Consider the following 20,940-nt stretch of genomic DNA (forward strand, 5'->3'; position numbering starts at 1 on the left):
CTGTATGTTTAAAAACTGTGAAGGGACCAGAAAAGAGTGGCCCACGGTATCCTAAAGACAGGTGGTACTGACCTGCCTCGCCACATCAGCCTCGGGAACCACAGCTTTCCTTGTCAGAGCTGGAGCGGAGAACATGTGTGTTCGAGGGCTGAGTCAGAGGAGCTTAGTTAAGAAGCTTCCAAGTAGCCTGGAACCAGCACGTAGGACGGCACGTGCTGTGCCAGCCTGCCGGGGCAGTGCAAGGACCACGTTTCAGTCAGAAAGGATGCTAGAAAAATACAAGATTTAATTACACATGATGAGGCCTCTTTAAAAAGTTTTTAGGCCGGGCAGTGGTGGCACACGCCTTTAATCCCAGCACTTGGGAGGCAGAGGCAGGCAGATTTCTGAGTTCGAGGCCAGCCTGGTCTACAGCGTGAGTTCCAGGACAGCCAGGGCTACACAGAGAAAACCTGTTTCAAAAAAAAAAAAAAGTTTTCAGTCTGCACAACAGAACATGCCTTAGCTATCCATACACACCTGTGTTTTGGTCAAGCTTGGCAGGCTGCTCAAACGAGGCAGCTCAAGTTTCTTTAGCTCTCTCTCCCATATTAGCCTACTACAGTTCTGGGCCACACCCATCATGTTTTGAAAGCTTCGGTTTGTCCTTTAGCCTAAGGCCCTTTGCTGGTCTCACATGCAGAAGCTGCCCCTCTCCCCACTTTGTCGGAAAGCAAGGAAAGCCAGCCAGACCTGCAGACCTGGGCCACACACCTCTAGTCCACACATCTTCCTTGTACTGTAGCCCAAAGATCCTAGAGCCTCAGGCTCATATGAACTCCAGCTGCCTTCCAGGAAGAGCTATGGTGCCAGGAGACTGTAGGGAGTGTTCTGAGGACCCTTTGGTACTTGGACCTTCCATTCCACTGGCTTCCTGACCCTCAGTCTAGATTGTCTAGAAGGTAGGTTTTTAAGGCACCAAGTGGTTTTTAGAAACTGCCTCTGTTAGGAACTGCCTTTTGCACACCAGCTGAAAGCAGTGATTGCTGGACGCCAGGGCACCTGGCAGATGGCTGTCTCTTGTAGAGCAAGATTGTTTAGGGTGCCCAGGAGTCACTTTCAAGGCAGGAAGAGGTTGATTCTCTGGGAAATGGATTTGCAGCCCTGAGAGGAGAAAAGCCGCTCTTCCTCGGGGACGTATGTCATCATCTTGGCGATTTCATCCAGGGTCTCTTCTGTGTATGGGAGATCCTGGCCCAGGAAGGCATCTCGGACACACAGCCTCACATGGCGGTACTCCAGTGGCAGGAAGGGGATAAAGTGGTCAATAAGGTGTTTCTTCAGGAGACGGCTGGAGCCAAAGCTGCTGTCTGTAACCAAGACCCAGAGTTACATAGAGTCTGACCTAGCCTAGGACTGAACCCTGCTGGAGACCCCCAAATTGAGACCTGCACAAGAGCTGGTCTCCCACAAAGCTCTTGGAGTACTGTGTGCATTGTTGCCAAGGACGGTGCAGTGGTGGTATTCTAGGCATGGAGAAGCACAGTGATTGTGGCTGTAGCAGCAGATGATGGCATGATGGCTTTGGTGTAGCAAAAAGGTGGAGCTGCCCCACCTTCACCTGCACTGTTGTCTCAGGGAGATCTGCTAGCCTATGGTCAGAGACCACAGCTGTTTCTGGGGTGGGGCTGGACCAGTGACCCTCTTCAGAATGCATTTCCAGGGAAGGAGTATAGGCTTATTCTCGTGCCACCAGAAGTTGATGGGTGAGACTGTCCTATGTCCTCTACTGTCCAGACACCCTCACTGCCTCACATTTGATAACAATCATCTCTGGCTGTGCTCGTGGCAAGGCTGTGTATGTATCTGAGTTGACCACTTACCTGCAGCCTCCATGATCTCAGCCTGAAGGGGCACCTCCAAGTGCTGCGTTGTAATTTCCTCCCTGGACCATCCAGCCTTAAGCAAACCCAGGACTACCTCATTGATGACACTGCTTCCGAGGTTACTGAAAGAAACAAGCGCTTGTTAACAGCCGATTCCCACACTCCCCCTTGTGTTCCCTGACTGCTGAGATCAGTTCTGCTGCTATGGTGTCGAGCAGAAAGGCACTGCCCTGCTTTGCCCCCACTCTGCTTTCCTGGACCTTTTTGGTAAACACTGGTCAGTCTATGCACAGTGCAGGAAACACTCAAATTTTGACTGACCTGCAAATCAGATACGAATGAGATTCTGGGACCATGGGACACTAATGGAGGACACACTGAGCAGTGACAGACTCAAGGATGCCTCAGGACCACAGGCTTCAAGGCTCAGAAGGTAAGGATGAAAGCTAGACTACGGCTGGCCAGAATGTAGGGCTGTGGCCCCACCCACTCTGTCCTAAGAAACTTGGTTAGGCTACAATGGGTTGTAGGAGATGGAGTAGAGGTAGAGAGAATTCGTTTGGAAAACCGTATTGGCAGGAGCCTGCAGTTGGTGGACACAGGAGATGCCTAAGTGTAGAGCAAAAGCTTATTTTGCACTGCCTGTGTCCTCTCAGGCTAGGCACAGAGAGATGGCTGCATACTGTTAAGACAGGAGTGACACCACGAGGAGGGCGGGAGCAAGTGCTGGGGACCTGCAACCAGGACAGCTCATCCCTGTCTCAAGCTGGCACCCAGCTGAGCCTTGTCTGACTGCACAGCTGTGCCTTCACTTTCCCTGCTTAAGGCTCACAGAATGAGGAACACTGTAAGTGAAGGATGGGGGAGGCAGGCAGCAAACTAAACTGGGTCCAGCATCTCCTGTCCTCTGTCCTCACAAGGATCAGTGTCCTTGTTACCTCAGAGGAATCACTCAGACCTTTGGAGCAGCCTGGCTTCAAACTCGGAGCTCTGCTTGCCTCTGCCTCCCCAGTGCTGGGATTTAAATATATGTGCCACCACTAAACACCGGGCCGTTCCTATGTTTTTGACAATGTCTGTCCTGCAGATGATACTCACTACGTGCCCCTCCCAATCCCTAACCTGCCTCCCTAGCTAGGTGGGGCAGCATCTTTCCCCAGCAAACAAGTAAAGACCAGTATGTCCCTCATAGCCACTGATTAACTGATTTCCAGCCTCCTGCTGGAAGAATCCAGTAAGAACAAGGGCATCCCCACTCCTTGCTCAAGCCCAGCTGCTCTGCCACACTTCCAGCCCCGCAGAAACTGCTTACATCACCCATCTGATCTCTGCACCTGCTGGACAGCCTTCAGGTGGCCTTTGGATACATAACTGCATCAGCAGAGATTGCCCCATCCGTGTCTGCCACAGTAGCCCTGATTCCACAACCTGGACTCAGCGGCAAGCCTCTGGAGGAGGTGGATCGATCAAGCCCCAAGGTCACAGACCCTAGTACAGTACCCTCTCAGTCCCAGGTCTACCTGCCTGCACCATGGGACACGGGCCCCATTCTGCATGGTTTCTGCGTATTTATCAGCTCTATGCAGCTTCCTTCTGAACTGCTTGCACTGTCGCCTACAGTCATGTCATCTTCCCACCACGTTACAGGTTGTACCTCTCACACAACAAAGCCTGGGGAGCCTTCACTGCCTGTCCAGTGTCTTCAGCTCAGCAGGGCTGCACTCTCCGGCACCTGCATGCCAAGGTAGCTAGATGCTGAATTCCTCACCCTCCAAGCCCCTGCTGACTGAATACTGAAAGGACCACTGTCACAAGCTCCCATCACTAATGGTGAACTCTTCCCTAAACAGAGCTAGACTCAGTTTCTTCACTGGTAAAATGAGAAACTGGGCCCAGACAAGCTAGGGGTGCTTCATCAGTGTGGAGGCAGTTAGTCAACAAACACCCACATGCGTCATTCATGAATAACTCACGTCCATATAGTTAGTTCTTCAAAGTCCTTTTGTTCATACCCTGACCATAGCTCAGAGAAAACAGACATTAGCAACCCTCTTCTGGGTGCGTGACAAGAGCACAGTAGCTCCAGGCCTGCCTTGTGACTCTGGGGTCTTCTACTGACGGACACAGGCAGAAATCAGTATTACTCTGAAACCAAGCCCTAAACAGTACTATCCTTGCTACTGAAAACTATCAGTACAGTTCAAGCGAACTGCACAGGGAACTCTACGACAGACCTAAAATATCCTTTGGAACCTAATGGGAGCAAAAGTTTCCCATAAGCATTACCTGAAGAATGAGACCCTCGAGGAGACGGGAGGCATGCCATCAATAGATGCAGGAGGGACCAGGACCAGGATCATGTCAGGGTTCCACCTGGACTGTGCGTCATCTCAGCTGTGTCCGCTGACTCATCACAGCTTGTCAGCCCTCCACTCTGCCCTGCTCCAGGCCTGGCTGCCTCCCATCCTACTGTCAGCTTTACAGATAAAGCTTACTCTTGCAAAATCTTGGCACTCGAAAATGGCTTTTGTCAATGTTGGGCAAGCAATCCCTCCTGGGCTTCACCTACTTTGTCTGAGGTGCCACAGAGAACTGGCAGAAAAGCCACCAGTACCTCATTTCAACAGCAGGTCTCAGGTATATTTCAGGATTAAACTGCAGATCCAGTTGGCAGTGTCGGGGCTGGGAAGGGCTCAGTGGACAAACTATTTACTCCCTGTGCATAAAGACCTGAGTTCAGGTCTCCAGCAGCCCCATGAAGAGCTGTGTGCCCTTAGAACTTCAGCCCTGGGGGCTTGCTGACCAGCTAGTCTGTCCAATTCGGTGAGAGACCCCGTCTCAAAAAACAAGGTAGAGCCAACAAAGTCTGGTGGCACCTTTAATTACCTCAGGAGACAGAGGTACATGGATCTATGAGTTCCAGGCCAGCATACTCTACATACCAAGTTCCAGGCCAGCTGGGGCCACACAGTGAGCCCCTGTATTTAAAAAGGGTAAAAGCAAACAAGCTAGAGAGTGTGATACAGGATACTCAGTGTCAACTTCCACACAAGCTAGCACACACACACAACACACATGCAAGAATCCTTACCACAAAGGAAAGGCAAACTGAAGTTTGTTCTAGAAACCAAGTCTAGAGACTTAGATCTCAAACACATTGTTTTCTCATAACTAGAAGACCAGAGAACCTTGGGGCAGGGGTTGGAGGTGGCTAATTTGGGGGCACCCTCAGGAGGGGTGGTTGTGGTTCTGCATGGCTGGAGAGGGACTGTGGGGTCTGGCTCATGGCCTCTCCTTGATGGAAGGCCTTGTGCACGCCTGCAGCAGGTTGCTGGAAACCACTGCCTCATTTATGTAAGAGCCCCTGGGTAAGTGAATTCCCTGGATGGCAGCTTGGCTGCTGTTAGGTGGCATCAGCCCAGCTCCAACTTCACCCATGTGCACTATTGTGTGTGTATAGCTACGTGGCCTGAGTCAGTCCACTAAGGTCAGGTCTCTAGAGGAAAGGGCAGCGTTACTGCCAGCTGGTCAGAATCCAAAATGCTTGCCTTGAGATAGGAGGGTCACTGGGTCACACTGGGCAATACAGCACCTAAGATAGTTTGCCAAGTTGTAAAGCAACTAGGTAGGAGAGTCCGTGCTTTGGGGAACCATTCTGCTGCCTCTGCTTATGGGAATGGACAGCTGAGGCCACTGACTCAGACGGGTGAATACTGTGGGAGCTGGGATCAGTCTTCATTCTGACATTTCGGTTATGTTAACAAATGCCTCCATTTCTCTTAAAACCCCTTGAGACCCTCACCTGCTCCGTCCTTGGCTTCCATATGCAGAAACCCACGTGGCTTAAATCTGTCCGGTCTTGTCTTGGGGAACCACCCTAAACCCAAACCTGCCTTCCAAGTTCAGCTGGAGAAAAACCATTCCTACTTCCCCAGGGCACCCTGGGAACCCCACCCCACCCCCCACCCAACTCATGAGCAAGCCCCAGCCTGTGGAAAATGAGAACAGGTTTGTAACAGTCCACAATGGAGTCTGCAAGGAGCCTCGGTGAAGCATTCAGATTTGCCCACCGAGTCCTTCTGAGGATCTGGGCATACAGAGCACAGTAATCCTGCTCAGCAGCCTCCACGGCCCACTGCAAATGTGAGAGACCTGCCCTTCCCTCACTATTTTCTGAGAAGAGCCTGCCCTTCCAGGGTGGGAATCCTGAGGAATGTAAGGTGGGTTTCTACTTGATTTTAGAACAAATAGCTAACTTAAAAACCAGTGCTCTCAGGCTCTTGTCATTAACCCCTACTCCACTAGATTTCCGTCAGGGAGTGTGGCCTGCTGATGCTCACTCTATCCAGTCCTGCTTACCTCACCCATCCTGGTGACCCAAGGACTGCCCCACTCTAAGAAAGGACACTAGACCCACAGTGGCAACTCCACCCACCTCTACCATCTGCCTGTGGACCAAGCTTCTTGTTGACCATCTACTGCATCCCCCCTCACCACCTTCAGTAGGGATTCTAGATTTGCATCATGAACGCCACCACCATCAGTACCTGTTACTTAAGGAAAGGCCCTGAACATCTCTTCAAGACTCCTGAAGACTGGCTGTGAGAATCTTCTAACTCAACAGAAGGTCTGCACCTCGTCTTAGAAATGTCACTTAGCTCAGACTGAGTGGGGACTATTTCTAATACCCAGTTGGAACCTCAATGCTGAATTGCCCAAAGATTCAAACCTAAGCCTCAACTGATCAAGTTGGGTAACAAGAAACAGCTTCAAACATACAACGAAACAGACACAAGATTTCAGAACTACTACCAACAATGTAACTACAGATGCCTAGGTCCCATGGCAAGTACACAGGAATAATAGAAACAAGTCTCTACAAAAAGTAGTAGTTCCCTAGTAAATGCCTAAGAAAAATCAGCTTAGGTGACATATATAAAAATGATTTCAAAGGACCAGAGAGATGGCTCAGTGGTTAAGAGCACTGACTGCTCTTCCAAAGGTTGAGTACAAATTCCAGCAACCACATGGTGGCTCACAACCATCTGTAATGAGATCGATGCCCTCTTCTGATGTGTCTGAAGACAGCTACAGTGTACTTAGATATAATAATAAATAAATCTTTTTAAAAATTGATTTCAGGGCTGGCGAGATGGCTCAGTGGTTAAGAGCGCCGAGTGCTCTTCCGAAGGGCCCGAGTTCAAATCCCAGCAACCACATGGTGGCTCACAACCATCTGTAACGAAATCTGATGCCCTCTTCTGGAGTATCTGAGGACAGCTACAGTGTACTTACATATAATAAATAAATAAATCTTAAAAAAAAAAAAAACACCATTTCAAAAAAAAAATGATTTCAAAAGAAATAAATCAAAAATCTAGACTGAAGACCTTGAAACATGAACAACTGGATGAAATAGTGAAAACAATTTAAGATACAAAGACAAAACTTAAAGAGATATAATCTCTGAAGAAAAGCCAAAATGAAATAGAACATGAAAAATTCATGAATTCAGACAACCAACCCAGAGGGAAGCCTCAGTAAAATCAAGAAGAAGAACACCAGGTGGAGGCACACATTTAATCTCAGCACTTGCGAGGCAGAGGCAGGTGGATCGCTTGAGTCTGAGGCCAGCCTGGTCTACAGAGAGAGGTTCTGGACAGGACACCCAGGGTTATATAAAGAGACTCTGTCTCAAACAAAACAAAACATAAACAAAAAACCTCAGAACAACAACCACCACTCAACAAACCCCACCACCACCAACAATCTATGGATGGAAACTCTAAAACAAGTGGGCAAATTTCTAGATATATAAATCCTACCAAAGTTACATCAAGATAAATAATCCAAATAAACCCATAACATCTGGTGAGACAGAGCAGTAATTAAAAATCTCTGAACTGCCAGGTGTGGTGGCGCACGCCTGTAATCCCAGCACTCTGGAGGCAGAGGCAGGCAGATTTCTGAGTTCGAGGCCAGCCTGGTCTACAAAGTGAGTTCCAGGACAGCCAGGGCTATACAGAGAAACCCTGTCTGGAAAACAAAACAAAAACCAACCAAACAAAAAAAATGCATGCAGGCAAAACACACATAAAAATAATAATAAATTAATTTTTAAAAAAAGTAAGAACCTGGGCTGGAGCGATGGCTCAGTGGTTAAGAGCATTGACTGCTCTTCCAGAGGTCCTGAGTTCAATTCCCAGCAACCACATGGTGGCTCACAACCATCTGTAATGAAATGGGGTCCTATGCCCTTTCCCAGTGTGTCTGGAGACAGCAACAGTGTACTCGCATACATTAAATAAATAAATTAATACTTAAAAAAAAAAAAAAAAAGTAAGAACCACCCAACTATAAAATCCCAGGGCCAGATAGATTAGTACAGAATTCTATTAGACCTTCAAAGAATTAACAAAAAGACCTCCCCTGCCAATTCACAAAATAGAAAAGGAAAAAACATTTTCAAATTCCTTTTATGAAGCCAATTTTATCCTCATACCAAAATCAGCCCCAATTTCCACCCCTCCCATCCCCCCCAAAAAAAGGGAGAAAAAAATATAGACCAAGCTCCCTGATGAAAATAGATTCGGAGTTTCTCAGTACAATATTTGAAAATCTAACTGAAAAACACATAAAAGAATACCCAGCTTTTTTCCAGAGATACGGGGACGGAGCAACATATGAAAATCAATAAACATAACCCAACACACAGGCAGATGGATTGTGGCTACATGCAACTGTGGGGGCTGGGGGGAGGGCTGGCCTGGGGTAAGACTGATTTTGAATCTCCTCCTGAGACTGGCAGGAGTTAGGATGGCTCTCTCCTTGCTCTCAGCCTACCTGCAAATGACCTCTACCTCCCCACCTCTGGGGAGGTCTATGGTCAGATTGCAGGTTCGGCTTCCTCTCTGTCAATAAGAACCTGCCCAGCAGGCTCTTAGAATCCCTCTTCGCGTAAAGGAAGCGTTCCCAGTACCTCAACCCTAGCCAGTAACGTACACAGTCCCTGGAAATCCCTACCCACTCCCCAAGAGCAACACAGTCCTTGTTCAACCCAAATAAAGCTGAGCTGTCTCACTGAAGCTGACCCCAGAATTCAGTCTGTCAGTAGTCATGGCCCACAGTGGATCATTGCATTGGATATAGAAAAGGTCTTTGGCTGGGCAGTGGTGGTACACGCCTTTAATCCCAGCACTTGGGAGGCAGAGGCAGGCGGATTTCTGAGTTAGAGGCCAGCCTGGTCTACAAAGTGAGTTCTAGGACAGCCAGGGCTATACAGAGAAACCTTGTCTCGAAAAACAAAAAAAAAAAAAAAAAAAAAAAAAAAATGAAAAAAAGAAAAAGAAAGGGCCTTTGACAAAATTGAACATCCATTCATGATAAAAAGTCCTAGAAGAATAGGGATACAGAGGATTATTTCAATATAATAAATGTGCAGCTGCTTGCATTATGAATAGTAAACTGTACATGAGAGAGGGTCTACACGTAGCTTCTGGGAACCTGCCCCCAGTTGATTCTGATTGGTAAATAAAGATGCCAACAGCCAATAACTGGGGAGGACAAACCAAGGTGGGATTTTAGGTTTCCTGGGCTTGGGACCAGGAGGAGGAGGGAGATCTGCAGTGCTGGGGTAGAGGGTGGACAGAGAAGAGACAAGTCTGCCATGGAGCAGAAAAGCAAGGAAGGGGCCCCAGACTCTGGGCCAAGAAAACATGGTCCTGAGGACTAATTGCAGTTAAGAGCAACAAAGATGGAGCATAAAATTAGTAATAGCTGGGGATTAACAGCATGGTGGGTGGTGGCCCAACTATTGTGCTGTTTAAGGAATGTTAAAATATGAAGGCTGTGTGTGTTTTTCATTCGAGTACACAGACCTTTGGGGCTGGTAGTGACCCGAGTTGAGATATATTCATTAAATAATTAATACAACATAAATGCAATACACAGGAAGGCCGAAACCAACGCTATCCTAAACAGAGGAGAACTCAAGCATTTCCACTAAAATCAGGATCAGGACCAGAATATGCACTCCTCACCCTACTGCTTTACATGATGCGGGAAGTCTTAGCTAGAGCGGTAAGACAAGTGGAGGAGACTAAGCGTATACAAGTGGGAAAGAAGGAAACTGAATATCTTTATTGGCAGAGGATGTGATTTTATATAGAAAGGACCCTAAACAGTCCACTGGAAAATTACAGGTGATACTGTCAGCAAAATTCAAAATACTCAAAAATCAGTAGGCGTCCTATATACAAATATCAAACACATCATGATAGAGATCGGGGAAAGGACCCCATTCACAATGGCCCCCAGAAATACCCTGGAACAAATCTGAGGAAGTGAAAGACCTGTGTACTAAAACCTTTAAAAGGAATAAAGAAAAGAAAAGAAATTGAATAAGATACCAGGGATGAAAGGCCTCCCATGCTAACACTGTGAAATGACCACTCTACCAAAAGCAAACTACAGATTCAACACAATCCCCATTAAAATTCCATTGCAGTTCTTCACAAAAATTGAAAATTGAATCTTAAATTTCATATGGAAACACAAAAACTCAGGACAGCCAAGACAATCCTAAACAATAAAAAACCTCTGCAGATACCACCATCCCAGATTTCAAATTACGTTACAGAGCCATGGTAATAAACAGCATGGTACTAGGGTTAAAAACAGACTTGTTAATCAGTGGGATAGAATCAAGGAACCATGTATTAACCTACACACCCACAGGCTTTTGACCAAGATGCCAACAATACACATCGGAGAAAAGACAGCATCTTCAAAACCTGGGGCTCGTCAAATGGTATAGCTACAGAAGATTTCTTCCTTATCTCTTACCCGGTACAAAACTCAACTCCAGATGGATCAAGGGCTTAAACAAGACCTGAATCTGACAGAATGGGAAGTACACTTGAACTCATGCACATGGAAGGACTGAATGAATACAGAAGAACAAGCACTGAAATCCACTATTAAGAAATGAGACCTCATGAAACTACACCATCGCTTGAGTGAAGAGGCAGCCTCTAAAATGGGGGAGAGAACCTTTTCCAGCTACACATCTGAGGGTTGGAGTCTGGGATAGTCAAAGAACTCAAACCAACATGAAGAAAACAGGAAAATGAAAAACAAGGTATGAAACATTTTTTTTTCTCAAATTCAACATCGTTAACCATCAGGTAAATACAAATTAAAGCAACTTTGAGATTCCATATTACCCAGTCAGAATGGCTAAGATTAAAAAATTAAAAATTATAAAAACAACAACAACCAGTGACAGATGTGGGCACAGATGTGGGGAAAAGGAAACTGCTGTTGAGAGTACCAGCTGGTGAAGTCACTGTGAAATCAGTGTGGAGACTCCTCCACACGGTCCAGCCATAACTCCTGAGCATAGAGTCAAAGGACTGTATACGCTCATCCATATTTATTGCTGCTCTACTCACAATAGCTAAGAAGTAAAAGCGTGGATGGCCAGCTACTGATGAACGGATACAGACGATGAAGCATAGTTACACAATGGAATATCATTCACCCATAAGAAAAGTGAAATGAAATCGTCGGGTAAGTGGGCGGGGCTAGGAATAACCATTCTGCGGTTATTACCTAGACTTGGTAAGACAAACATCAAACCTCCTCTCGTTTGTGAACGTTAGCTTGGAGCTCTCAGACGTGTGTGTTCTGTTTGAAATTACTCATGGAGCTCAGAAAATTACCACAGGGCCACAGGGGAAGATTTCCAAAGGAGGGCGATGACAGGGCACAGTAGTCTAAAGGGCTAATGGGGAATAATGGAACGAGAGTGTTAAATTGGGGTAAGGGGGGGGGGAGGGCAGAATAGAGGAGGGACTTATGATGGATAACATTAAAAGATGTTGGGGAGTCAGGCGTGGTGGCGCACGCCTTTAATCCCAGCACTTGGGAGGCAGAGGCAGGCGGATTTCTGGTCTACAGAGTGAGTTCCAGGACAGCCAAGGCTATACAGAGAAACCCTGTCTCCAAAACAAAACAAAACAAAAAAGATGTTGGGGAAAGGCATGGAAGTAACCACTCACTTTCCGGTTGGATCTAAGTCTCACTCCACTGTACCATTATAGGGCCAAGAACCAATGGTCAAGCCTTACAGGATAATCGCAACTATTATCCCCCTACACGGACATAACATTAAATGGACTTCTAATGTCATATCACTATACCCATAGATTAATGTGTCTCCCAGCCCCCAGAACCTTCTATTGGTAGTAGGTTGTGATTAACACAGAGACCCATACTGGCCAAGGTGCCCAGTCCCAAATGGAACATAAATACCTCACCCTCTCCTCCCAAGAGAAGGATCATTGATCAGGGATCATTTCCGGACAGGGAGTAGGAAGAGTCTAAGAGCCAGGGATGGTGGAGGACCACAAGGAGACTGTCTCCTGGACACAGCAAGGACAGTTGTGAGCACACAGCTGTTGTCACCTCATGCTCAAGATCTGTGCAAGCTCCAAAGAAGCCAGCTCACCAAGTGTGTCCCACGCTAGCTAAGGAGCTACAGGCAAGTATTAGCTAATGAGAGAGGGAATTTTCTTTCATGTAGCACTTGGTAAGTTGACCACGACCCAGTATAAGACCACACATACAAGAATATCTTGATGGATTTTTTTTAAAAAAAAGTCACAAAGTTGGATGAGTAGGAAAGTGAGGAATGGATCTAGGGTTGAGATGTGTGTGAATATGATCAAAATACACTGCAGGAAAAACTTAAAAAAAAAAAAAAAAAAAAAGCAAACCAAGCACAAGGCCCTCTCCAGCCCCGCTCCGCTGCCAGTCAGTACCCCATCCCCCCCACCGCCCCACCTCCTGCTCAGACCTCACCTGAGAAAGAGGAAGATAGCTCGGGGCGCCTCAGCTCCATGGGCCTCGGGGCTCCTCGGTTCCAGGTAGGGTTCAAGCAGCTCCAGCAGCCCCGGGTGCAGCTTCTCCGCTTCGTCAAAGACGAACGTGCTCTGTTGACAGCGCCACTGCGTCTCCTGCATCTGCCTCTGCAACTCCTCCTGCACAGAACATGGGGAGCTGCAGACCTCGAAGGAGAGCATTCTCCTGTTTCCTAGGCCCTGGTGCTGTGGACCACCTAAGCCTGGGCTCCACCCACCACAATCACCGAACCTGCCCTTGGCCCCAGCAGGCTGCCAAGCTCCCCAGGTGATGTTCCCTGGTCTTGGGCTCAGCATGCCCACCTGGGATGAAGACCAGTGCTGAAAAGTTCTTGAGAGAAGCCCAACTGCTTAGGGAACAAGCACCAGCCAGGTGCCTTCTCCAGGACTAAATAAATCCCATCCAGGAGCTAAGGACCACCTCACCCTCCCCAGGGGCATGGGCTCTACAGCCCCGGAGATAAAAGGCTGCCTGCCAGCCACATTCCCTTGGCCTCTCAGAAGCAGCGCCTACGCTGGTAGGGATCTCAAGGCAGCCAGCCTGCTCTATCTTGGTGCTCAGGCTATGTGTAACTTGAGGGTTACCACACAGGTCGCCCACCACAAGAAGACAATGAGGTCTCCACTGAACATGAGCTTTGTGGTGCTCTCAGAGCTGGGCACAGATGCTTCTCACGGGCAGCTCAGCAAGTCCACACTCACTGTGCCTCTCAGCCTCCTTAGCATCTGTGTGTGTGTGTGTATTTTGGTTTCTAGTAGGGAAGCTGATATCCTCAAGTGGTTTTGCTGCAGCCAAGACCAGAGAATTCTTCCTGGGAAAGCTCTGTGGTCGGCTGTCTGACGCTTGCTTATCTGAGGTACCATATGTCCAGCCCTTGCCCTCCAACAAGGCTATACTAAAATTACCAGGTGACTCAGGCAAGCTCTGCCCTCAAGGCTGACTAATCTTCCGGGTTTATACACTCTCCAGTACTACAGTTGAGAGCCAACACGGGTGTGTGGTCACAGCTGTTTGCTCTTTTTCAGGGAATTTCACTACCTGTGTAAGTGAGGAAACGGCTGGCAGTGTGGCTAAGCAGTAGAGTGCTTGCCTAGCCTGCTGGGGGCCTTCAGTTCAACTTCTGACACCCACATATTTAAAAATATGAGCAGAGCGCCTGCTCATGATCCCAAGACTTGGGAGGCTAAGTCATAAGAGTTAAACTATCATTTAAAAAGCCCCCAGAGCCAGGCGAATCTCCGTGAGTTCAAGGCCAGCCTGGTCTATATATAGGACAGCCAGTGCTACATGGAAAAACCCTGTCTTGAAAAACCAAAGAAGAAGCTGGGCATGGTGGTGCACGCCTTTAATCCCAGCACTCAGGAGGCAGAGGCAGGCGGATTTCTGAGTTCGAGGCCAGCCTGGTCTACAGAGTGAGTTCCAGGACAGCCAGGGCTACACAGAGAAACCCTGTCTCGGAAAAACAAAACAAAAACAAAAACAAAGAAGAAAACCAAACCCTCAAATCGTTGCTTTCATTATTATTCAATGATACCTTGAGGGGGGAAAATGATAAACAAACCAAAGAATCTGTCTGTAAGCCACAGGCTGGTATGAGTGTTCTGTCTAATAAAACTACCAAGGCTGGAACGACCTGAAAGAGGTCTGTCTCTCAGCAGCAGAGGCATAGAAGGCCAGCTGGGTCAAGCTAAGGAGGCTGTGGCCTTTGGGGAGGAGATAGTAGACTTTCTGCTTCCCTCCAGTCCACACTTCCTTAGACACGGATGGGATCTCTGTGTAGCCCAGGCTGGTCTTGAACTCAAGATCTCCCTGCCATAGCCAATGAGTGCTGGGATTATAGGCCTGCACCACCATGCCCAGTCACATTTCACTACACTTAACACACTCAACACCTCCCCACCCCCACTGTTTGATTCTGTTGGTGCAGTGCCTGGCCTCCAGGGTGCAACTGTGCCCTTCCTCCAGCCTCAAGAAGGCTAAACAACCCCCCACCTAGCAGGAGTCGCACTTGTGTCCATTTGCAATTTCCTGCTGGAGCCAAGAGGAGTTGACCTTCTGCAGAGCTCAATCCAGCTAAAAGGATGGGGTCTGTGAGCTGTCCCTACATAAACCCAGTTTTGAATATTAAATTTCCAGCCATGATCAGAAACCTTTGTCTTGGCTTCATCCTTCTCTTCCACCCTGCCCCGCTCCTTCTTCATTTCCAGCCTCACTTTCAGGTACCCAGTTCATCCATGGCTGCTGGACAGCTACATGCAACTGTCATGGAAACAGTTCCAAGGTGTTCTGGAAACCTTTTCCCTCCTGGAACTCTGGGCTGCCTCTGTGAAAGGGAAGGGAATGGCTGTCTGTCCCAGCTTCTGTCCCTGCAGCTGCCTGCCCCCATCCTGTGCTAGGCTGCTCAGGAGTCCACCTCCTTTAGTCAGGATCTCCTCTCAGCATAGGGTCTCAACCCTGCCTGGCCAGTGAGGCTACCCAACCCCCAACACCCAGTACTACAGCCTCACCTTGTATGTGTCCACATACTTGGGGTGTGGGAAGTGGAAGGTAGAGATAAACATCTTGACACAGTCACTCCTCATGCCATCCCGATACAGGTTGTCCATCAGTATCCGTGCCACGAAGTTCTTGCCTGTTCCAGACCAGCCGTGGAATGACAGAGCCAGGGCCTTGCTTACTTGGGGCATCTCTAAGTAGCCCTTCACTGCTCTCAGGACCAGCTTGCTAGCGAGATGCTGGCCGTGCAGTCGCACACGCAAGTCTGATTCTAAGCCTAGGAGAAAAGAGGTGCCCGTGAGAGGCACAGAGGCCTGTGTGCACCACCTCCCCTCCCCACGCCGGGATTTCTATTGTCTGATCCTTGCGGCCTCAGAGCAAGAAGGCAAACCCCACAGCAGAGGATGTTCTGTTGGGATGACCTACACTCACACTCATTGTTATCAAATAGCTAGGTGGGTGTGCCCCTGTGTATACAACTGTTAATTGCTGTGCCAACAGTGCCAGATGCTGGTGGAAAGTTTGGTATTGTCATTTCTAAGGCCCATTATCTGCTTTCTTTGTTGTTCCTCCAAAGGGCAAAAAAGAGGAAAAAGCAAGCTGCCATGGGGGAGGTCATGGAAGGGCACCTTGCCCTCAATCGGGCCAAAAAACAACACTTAAGATACGGACTGAGTACTAGTCCTGCTGTACCATGACCTTCCTGACATCTATAGGGTTTCCAGATCTGGAAGGAAGTGAATTGGGGGAGCAGAGGGGGCTAGGTGAGCGATTTATGGGGTCAATACTACTGACAGAACAATCCTTAATTATCTGGGGCTGGCAAGAATGCCCAGTGAGAAACTCTGGGCTTTTTTAACTCTTAAGCGTATATATGTGTAGACAGACAGACAGACACGCATATATATACACACACAGATTCTGACCAGACCCAGTCACCTGTCTCAATCAACTCCACAAGTGTTCATGGATGCTTATATACATACACATATACCTACACACATACATACATATAAACACACATAGACATTTGGATGGATGGATGGGTGGATGGATGGATGGATGGATAGGGCAGAGCCCCCCAAGCCAACCCCATCCTCTTTATTTCTTTTCTTTGGCTTTTTTATAGACAAAAATTCTTAGAAAATTACCTCATTGATAAAATGCTACCCAAAATGGAAGTTACAAAAGGATGTTGATATTAAGTTCAAAGCAGTATTTCATTCTGTATACTCATTATAAGTTCAAAGCAACAGTTTCTTTCCTATGGCCTTGTCTTATAGTGCACATCTGTGACTCCATCCTTGGATCTGACCTAGAATGAATGTTTTTCTTTGAACACAAATTTGTCTCAAGCCTATTTCTCTTTTTAGTGTAATTATGAAACTCATTGCATTTCTTATTATGCAGCCTTTACGAGGAGTGGGCATATTCCATTTTTGATTTTAACTTTATTACATCTTCCTCGCAAAACAACTAAAACCATTTTTTAAAACGTTTTCCCTAGTATTAAATCAGGAATTCCATAAAATTATTAATTCATTTAAGTAGCATTAATTCATGAAAATACATCTTTATGTCGATCTACGGGAAATCTGCTCAATAGGGTGGGCTAATGCCTTAATTTAATAATGACAGGAAAGGTATATGAATAGCAAGAAGCAATCTTGGAATGAAGTCTCTTGTTTCTAAGAGCTCATCCATCAAAGACCATGCAAAAGACAGTGGACCATCTCAGGAAAAGCATCCACCAGCCTTAACCGCTCCTGGACAGCTTCTGATGCTGCGGCTGCTGGGCCAGGTTACACGTTACAGACCTTTCCTGGTTAAACCTAGAGACAGACGGACGCTTCTTTATTGAGACTGGGTCTCTCTATGTAGCCTAGGCTGAGCTCCTAGGCATTATCTTCTCAGTTTCCCAAGTGCTAGACCACAGGACACCACACCTGACTAGAAAGTCACACAAAGTCACTGTGTGTTGTATGTGTGTGTTCATGTGTGCATTCATGTGTACATGCAAAAGGAGTCAACATTTAAGTATCTTCTTAATCACGCCTTTTTTTTTTTCCTTTTTTTTTTTTTTTTTTTTGAGATATGGTCTGCCCCTGGGCCTGTTGCTCATTAGTTTGGCTGTGGCTAACAGGCTTCAGGGAGCCACCAGTCTCTGCCAACAGTGCAGTGAGTGGCAGGTGTGCAGAGCTATGCCCAACTTTTATGTGGGCACTGGGATTGGAACTCAAGACTCTTGCTTCCCCTGTAGGCACCCTGCCAAGTGATCTAACTCCCAAACCCTAGAACATACCATTTTAAAAATTCTTTTTATTTAATTATGTATATAAATATATGTATGTAGTCCTGGGTTTCTGTAGCTGAGGGCAGCTGCCTGCAGAAGCCAGAAAAGGGAGTCCGATATCCTGGAAGTGGAGTTGTAGCCAGCTGTGAGGTGCCTAATGGGGATTGTGGGAATTGAACCTACCCTCTGTAAGGGTAGTGCTGGCTCCTAACTGCTGAGCCATCTCTCCAGCCCTAAGGGACATTTTAACCACAATTATTGATCAGCTTTCTGGCTTCATAATCTCACCTTTCCTCAGAGAGGTTGCTTACCATTCTTATTCTTATTCTAACACTCTTGAAAAGAGGCAGGCTGTGTCAGATTCTGACTCAGTCGCTGCAGAATTCTTAGCACAGGGCCTGGTACATAGTGGATCCAACAGAGATTAACAGTTCTTCTTCAGAAGATGCCCTTCCTGGCTAGAGAGATGGCTCAGCGGTTAAGAACACTGACTGATCTTCTGAAGGTCCTGAGTTCAAATCCTAGCAACCACATGGTGGCTCACAACCATCTATAATGAGATCTGACATCCTTTTTTGGGTGCATCTGAAGACAGCTACAGTGTACTTACATATAGTAAATAAATAAATCTTTAAAAAGGAAAAAAGAAGATGTCCTTCAGGCATGAATATAGGGACATCTTCAGAACAGAGGGTGAGAAGGGCATAGCCTGCACCTTACAGTGTCTCCTGCCAGCTATCTTAGTTGGATATGAGACGTTCATGGTTCCCATAGATACTAATAAGCTCTGTACCTTTAAACTAAAGCTCGCCAGGCAGTGGTAGCGCACACCTTTAATCCCAGCACTTGGGAGGCAGAAGCAGGGTGATTTCAGAGTTGAAGGCCAGCCTGGTCTACAGAGTGAGTTCCAGGACAGCCAGGGCTACACAGAGAAATCCTGTCGCTAAATAAATAAATAAATAACCTCAAGATAAAAAAATTGGGAGCACCACGACTGGGGTTGGGAGTAAGGTAAGGGCCTCTTGCTCTTGATACATGTTAGCATTCTGTCTAAACGCCAACCTACAGTTACCCAAAGGCCTGACCCTTTGTAAAAGGGGCTACTTACCCCACCTCCCTTTCTTACTCTTGCTTCCTGCTTGCTTCTCTCTTGGGCTCTCTTCCCTTCCCTTCCCCCTCTCCCCACGTGCTCATGGCCCACCTCTCTGTCTCTGTCTCCTTCCTCTGCCTCTACTACCCTCTTAACTCCCCTTTCTTCCCCTGATGGCCCTTCAGGGGAAAGGGATGCCTTGGCATGGGCCTGCTGAGGCACCCCCTTCCCCATACCTCACCACACCCCCATAGAACATATCTTAAACTTCTTTATCTTTTTATAAACAAATCACTAAGTATCTCCATACTCTAAAAAACAAACAAACAAAACAAACAACAACAAAAACCCAGGAGGGCTGGGGGATGAAGTACTTGCCTGGCTCTCCTGAGGACTAGTGTTTTGAAAACAGCCACATAGCAAGTATTTGGGCACTTTTCCTAGATGATAGAGTGTAATATCCGCTAAGGGCACTATCAGTGCTGGTGTTCTGTTGTTCCTATTGTTGGAGAGTGTCCTTTTTGGAAATCGTGGAGTTCAAAGTCTTGTCAGAGAGATTCTCAAATAATTGCAGACCCGACTTTCCTCTTATTGGAAGAGGGGGAAGTTGAGGGGGAGCTTTCTCACCAGTCGCTTCTCCATACTCACCAACCCCCTCCCCCAGATACCTGAACCCTGAAAATCACATCAGCTCCAACCTGTCAAGTTGTTGGAGATCCTGCAATCTCCGCCGCCTCTGCAGCAGTCCTGAAAGCGGCAGAGCCATGCAGTGAGCACATCCAGCGACCGCCGGCCCCACAGAGGAAGGCTCCAGCCTGGAAAGGAAATGCTATGAGATGGCAAGATAGGGACAAGAGAGACCGTCCTGAGGTTTCTCAGTGACAGCGCCCAAACCAGAGTTCAGGTCCCAACTCACAGCCAGGTTCCTTCGTATGCTCCAGCGCTTCCTCTCTAAGCCTTAGAAGCGAAAGTATCTGGGGTTGGGACAATCACAACAAACGGCTACAAACTGCTGTCTACAAACGGCTTTCCTTAAGTCATCATCAATAAAGCGAGCAAGAATGGAGAGGCTTGAGTGTCTAGAGAAATCAGGGCAGGTGAGGGGCGGCAGAGCAGCCAGACCTTTAGTTGTTCCTAGGGGCTGCACCTAGAGTCGTGCGGAGGTGGGATGCAGTGACCAGGCCCCTGATGCAGGCCTGCAGGATGCAGTGCTTAAGAGTGCTCTGACTATATATATGCTGGACGCAGTGCTTAAGACTGAGACTGGCAGGTGAGCGAGGGGTCGGCGGCGGGGACCACTCTTACCCAGAGGCGGCACGGGGGTCTCCTGGTCTTCACAGTGATCGGGCCACAAGGTGCAGCTGAAAAGCTCCCAGTACCGTTTGGAGAGGGCACCGACCGTCCTCAGCTGCTCCTTCAAGCCTTGGACGCTCGGCCAAGGGGTGGGCTTGTCGGCCTCCTGGCCCTGCGCTCCCGCTCCCGGGGGGCGCAGCGGCAGGAGCAGCAGCAACCAGAGAGCTCCAAGAAACATGACCCGAGTGAGCGCTTCCGCCTCGAAGAGTCCGGGGATCCAGGACTCATCGACACCCACCAGCGGGCGCGGCCCAGGATTGGCGTCGCCGTGGTGACCGCTCCGCCCTCGCAGAGGCTGACTCAGGAACCCATCCTATTGGAGTTTCGATTCAGACCAGAGACCCATCCGAAATGAAACTCAAAACTGGTGTCCCAGACTGCAGGAATCCTGAGCCCCTGTCTGCCCCACGGGATGCAGGCTATTCTGGGGCACGCCTGTGGCCTCAAGTGGCCACGAAATGGCCACTGCCAGCTATTCAGCTGTGCCTCCCACATAAGAACCCCGTTTGGTGCCCTGCCCTCGTAGGAGGTCAGCTTTCTGCCAACAGGAGGGTGATGAAACCGTCTAAACAGGGAGAGTTTTTTGTTGTCAGGGGAGTCAGCTGAGTGCAGAAGCAGTCCGAAGAGTGTAAGCAGTGGAGAGCTGGGTGGCCTGGTCCTCTGAAGAGGAAAACGAAACAGTAGAGAGCAGTGAGCAGCAGCAGGCTTTCATGGATGCCAGTCCAGCAGAAGTAAGAAGTAGGGTAGGATGGTATTTGAGTTCGGGAAAACCCCGGGTTAAGAGGAAATTGTATCATGTGAGAATTACAGATGTTAGGCTAAGTACTTGCCCACTCATAGCTAGGTTTTAAAATCTGATCAGATGCGGATGGCGATGCAAACCTTTAATCCTAGTACCCAAGAGGCAGAGGCAGGCACAG

General features: G+C 48.0%; 1 protein-coding gene across 1 annotated transcript; it reads right to left on the bottom strand.

The window, feature by feature from the left end:
• Positions 1-263: 263 nt before the first annotated feature.
• Positions 264-20,252, bottom strand: Tor3a (torsin family 3 member A). The gene is made up of 6 exons (XM_021159623.3): positions 19,973-20,252; positions 19,366-19,482; positions 15,296-15,561; positions 12,729-12,907; positions 1,863-1,987; positions 264-1,349 (listed from the first exon to the last, which is right to left on the bottom strand). Exons 1-6 carry the CDS (start codon positions 20,196-20,198, stop codon positions 1,099-1,101), a joined length of 1,164 nt encoding a protein of 387 aa, XP_021015282.1. The 5' UTR covers positions 20,199-20,252; the 3' UTR covers positions 264-1,098.
• Positions 20,253-20,940: the final 688 nt, after the last annotated feature.

Source organism: Mus caroli, unplaced genomic scaffold, assembly GCF_978045245.1.
Source record: "Mus caroli unplaced genomic scaffold, Mus_caroli_1 scaffold_1, whole genome shotgun sequence".
NCBI classification, from domain to species: Eukaryota; Metazoa; Chordata; class Mammalia; order Rodentia; family Muridae; genus Mus; species Mus caroli.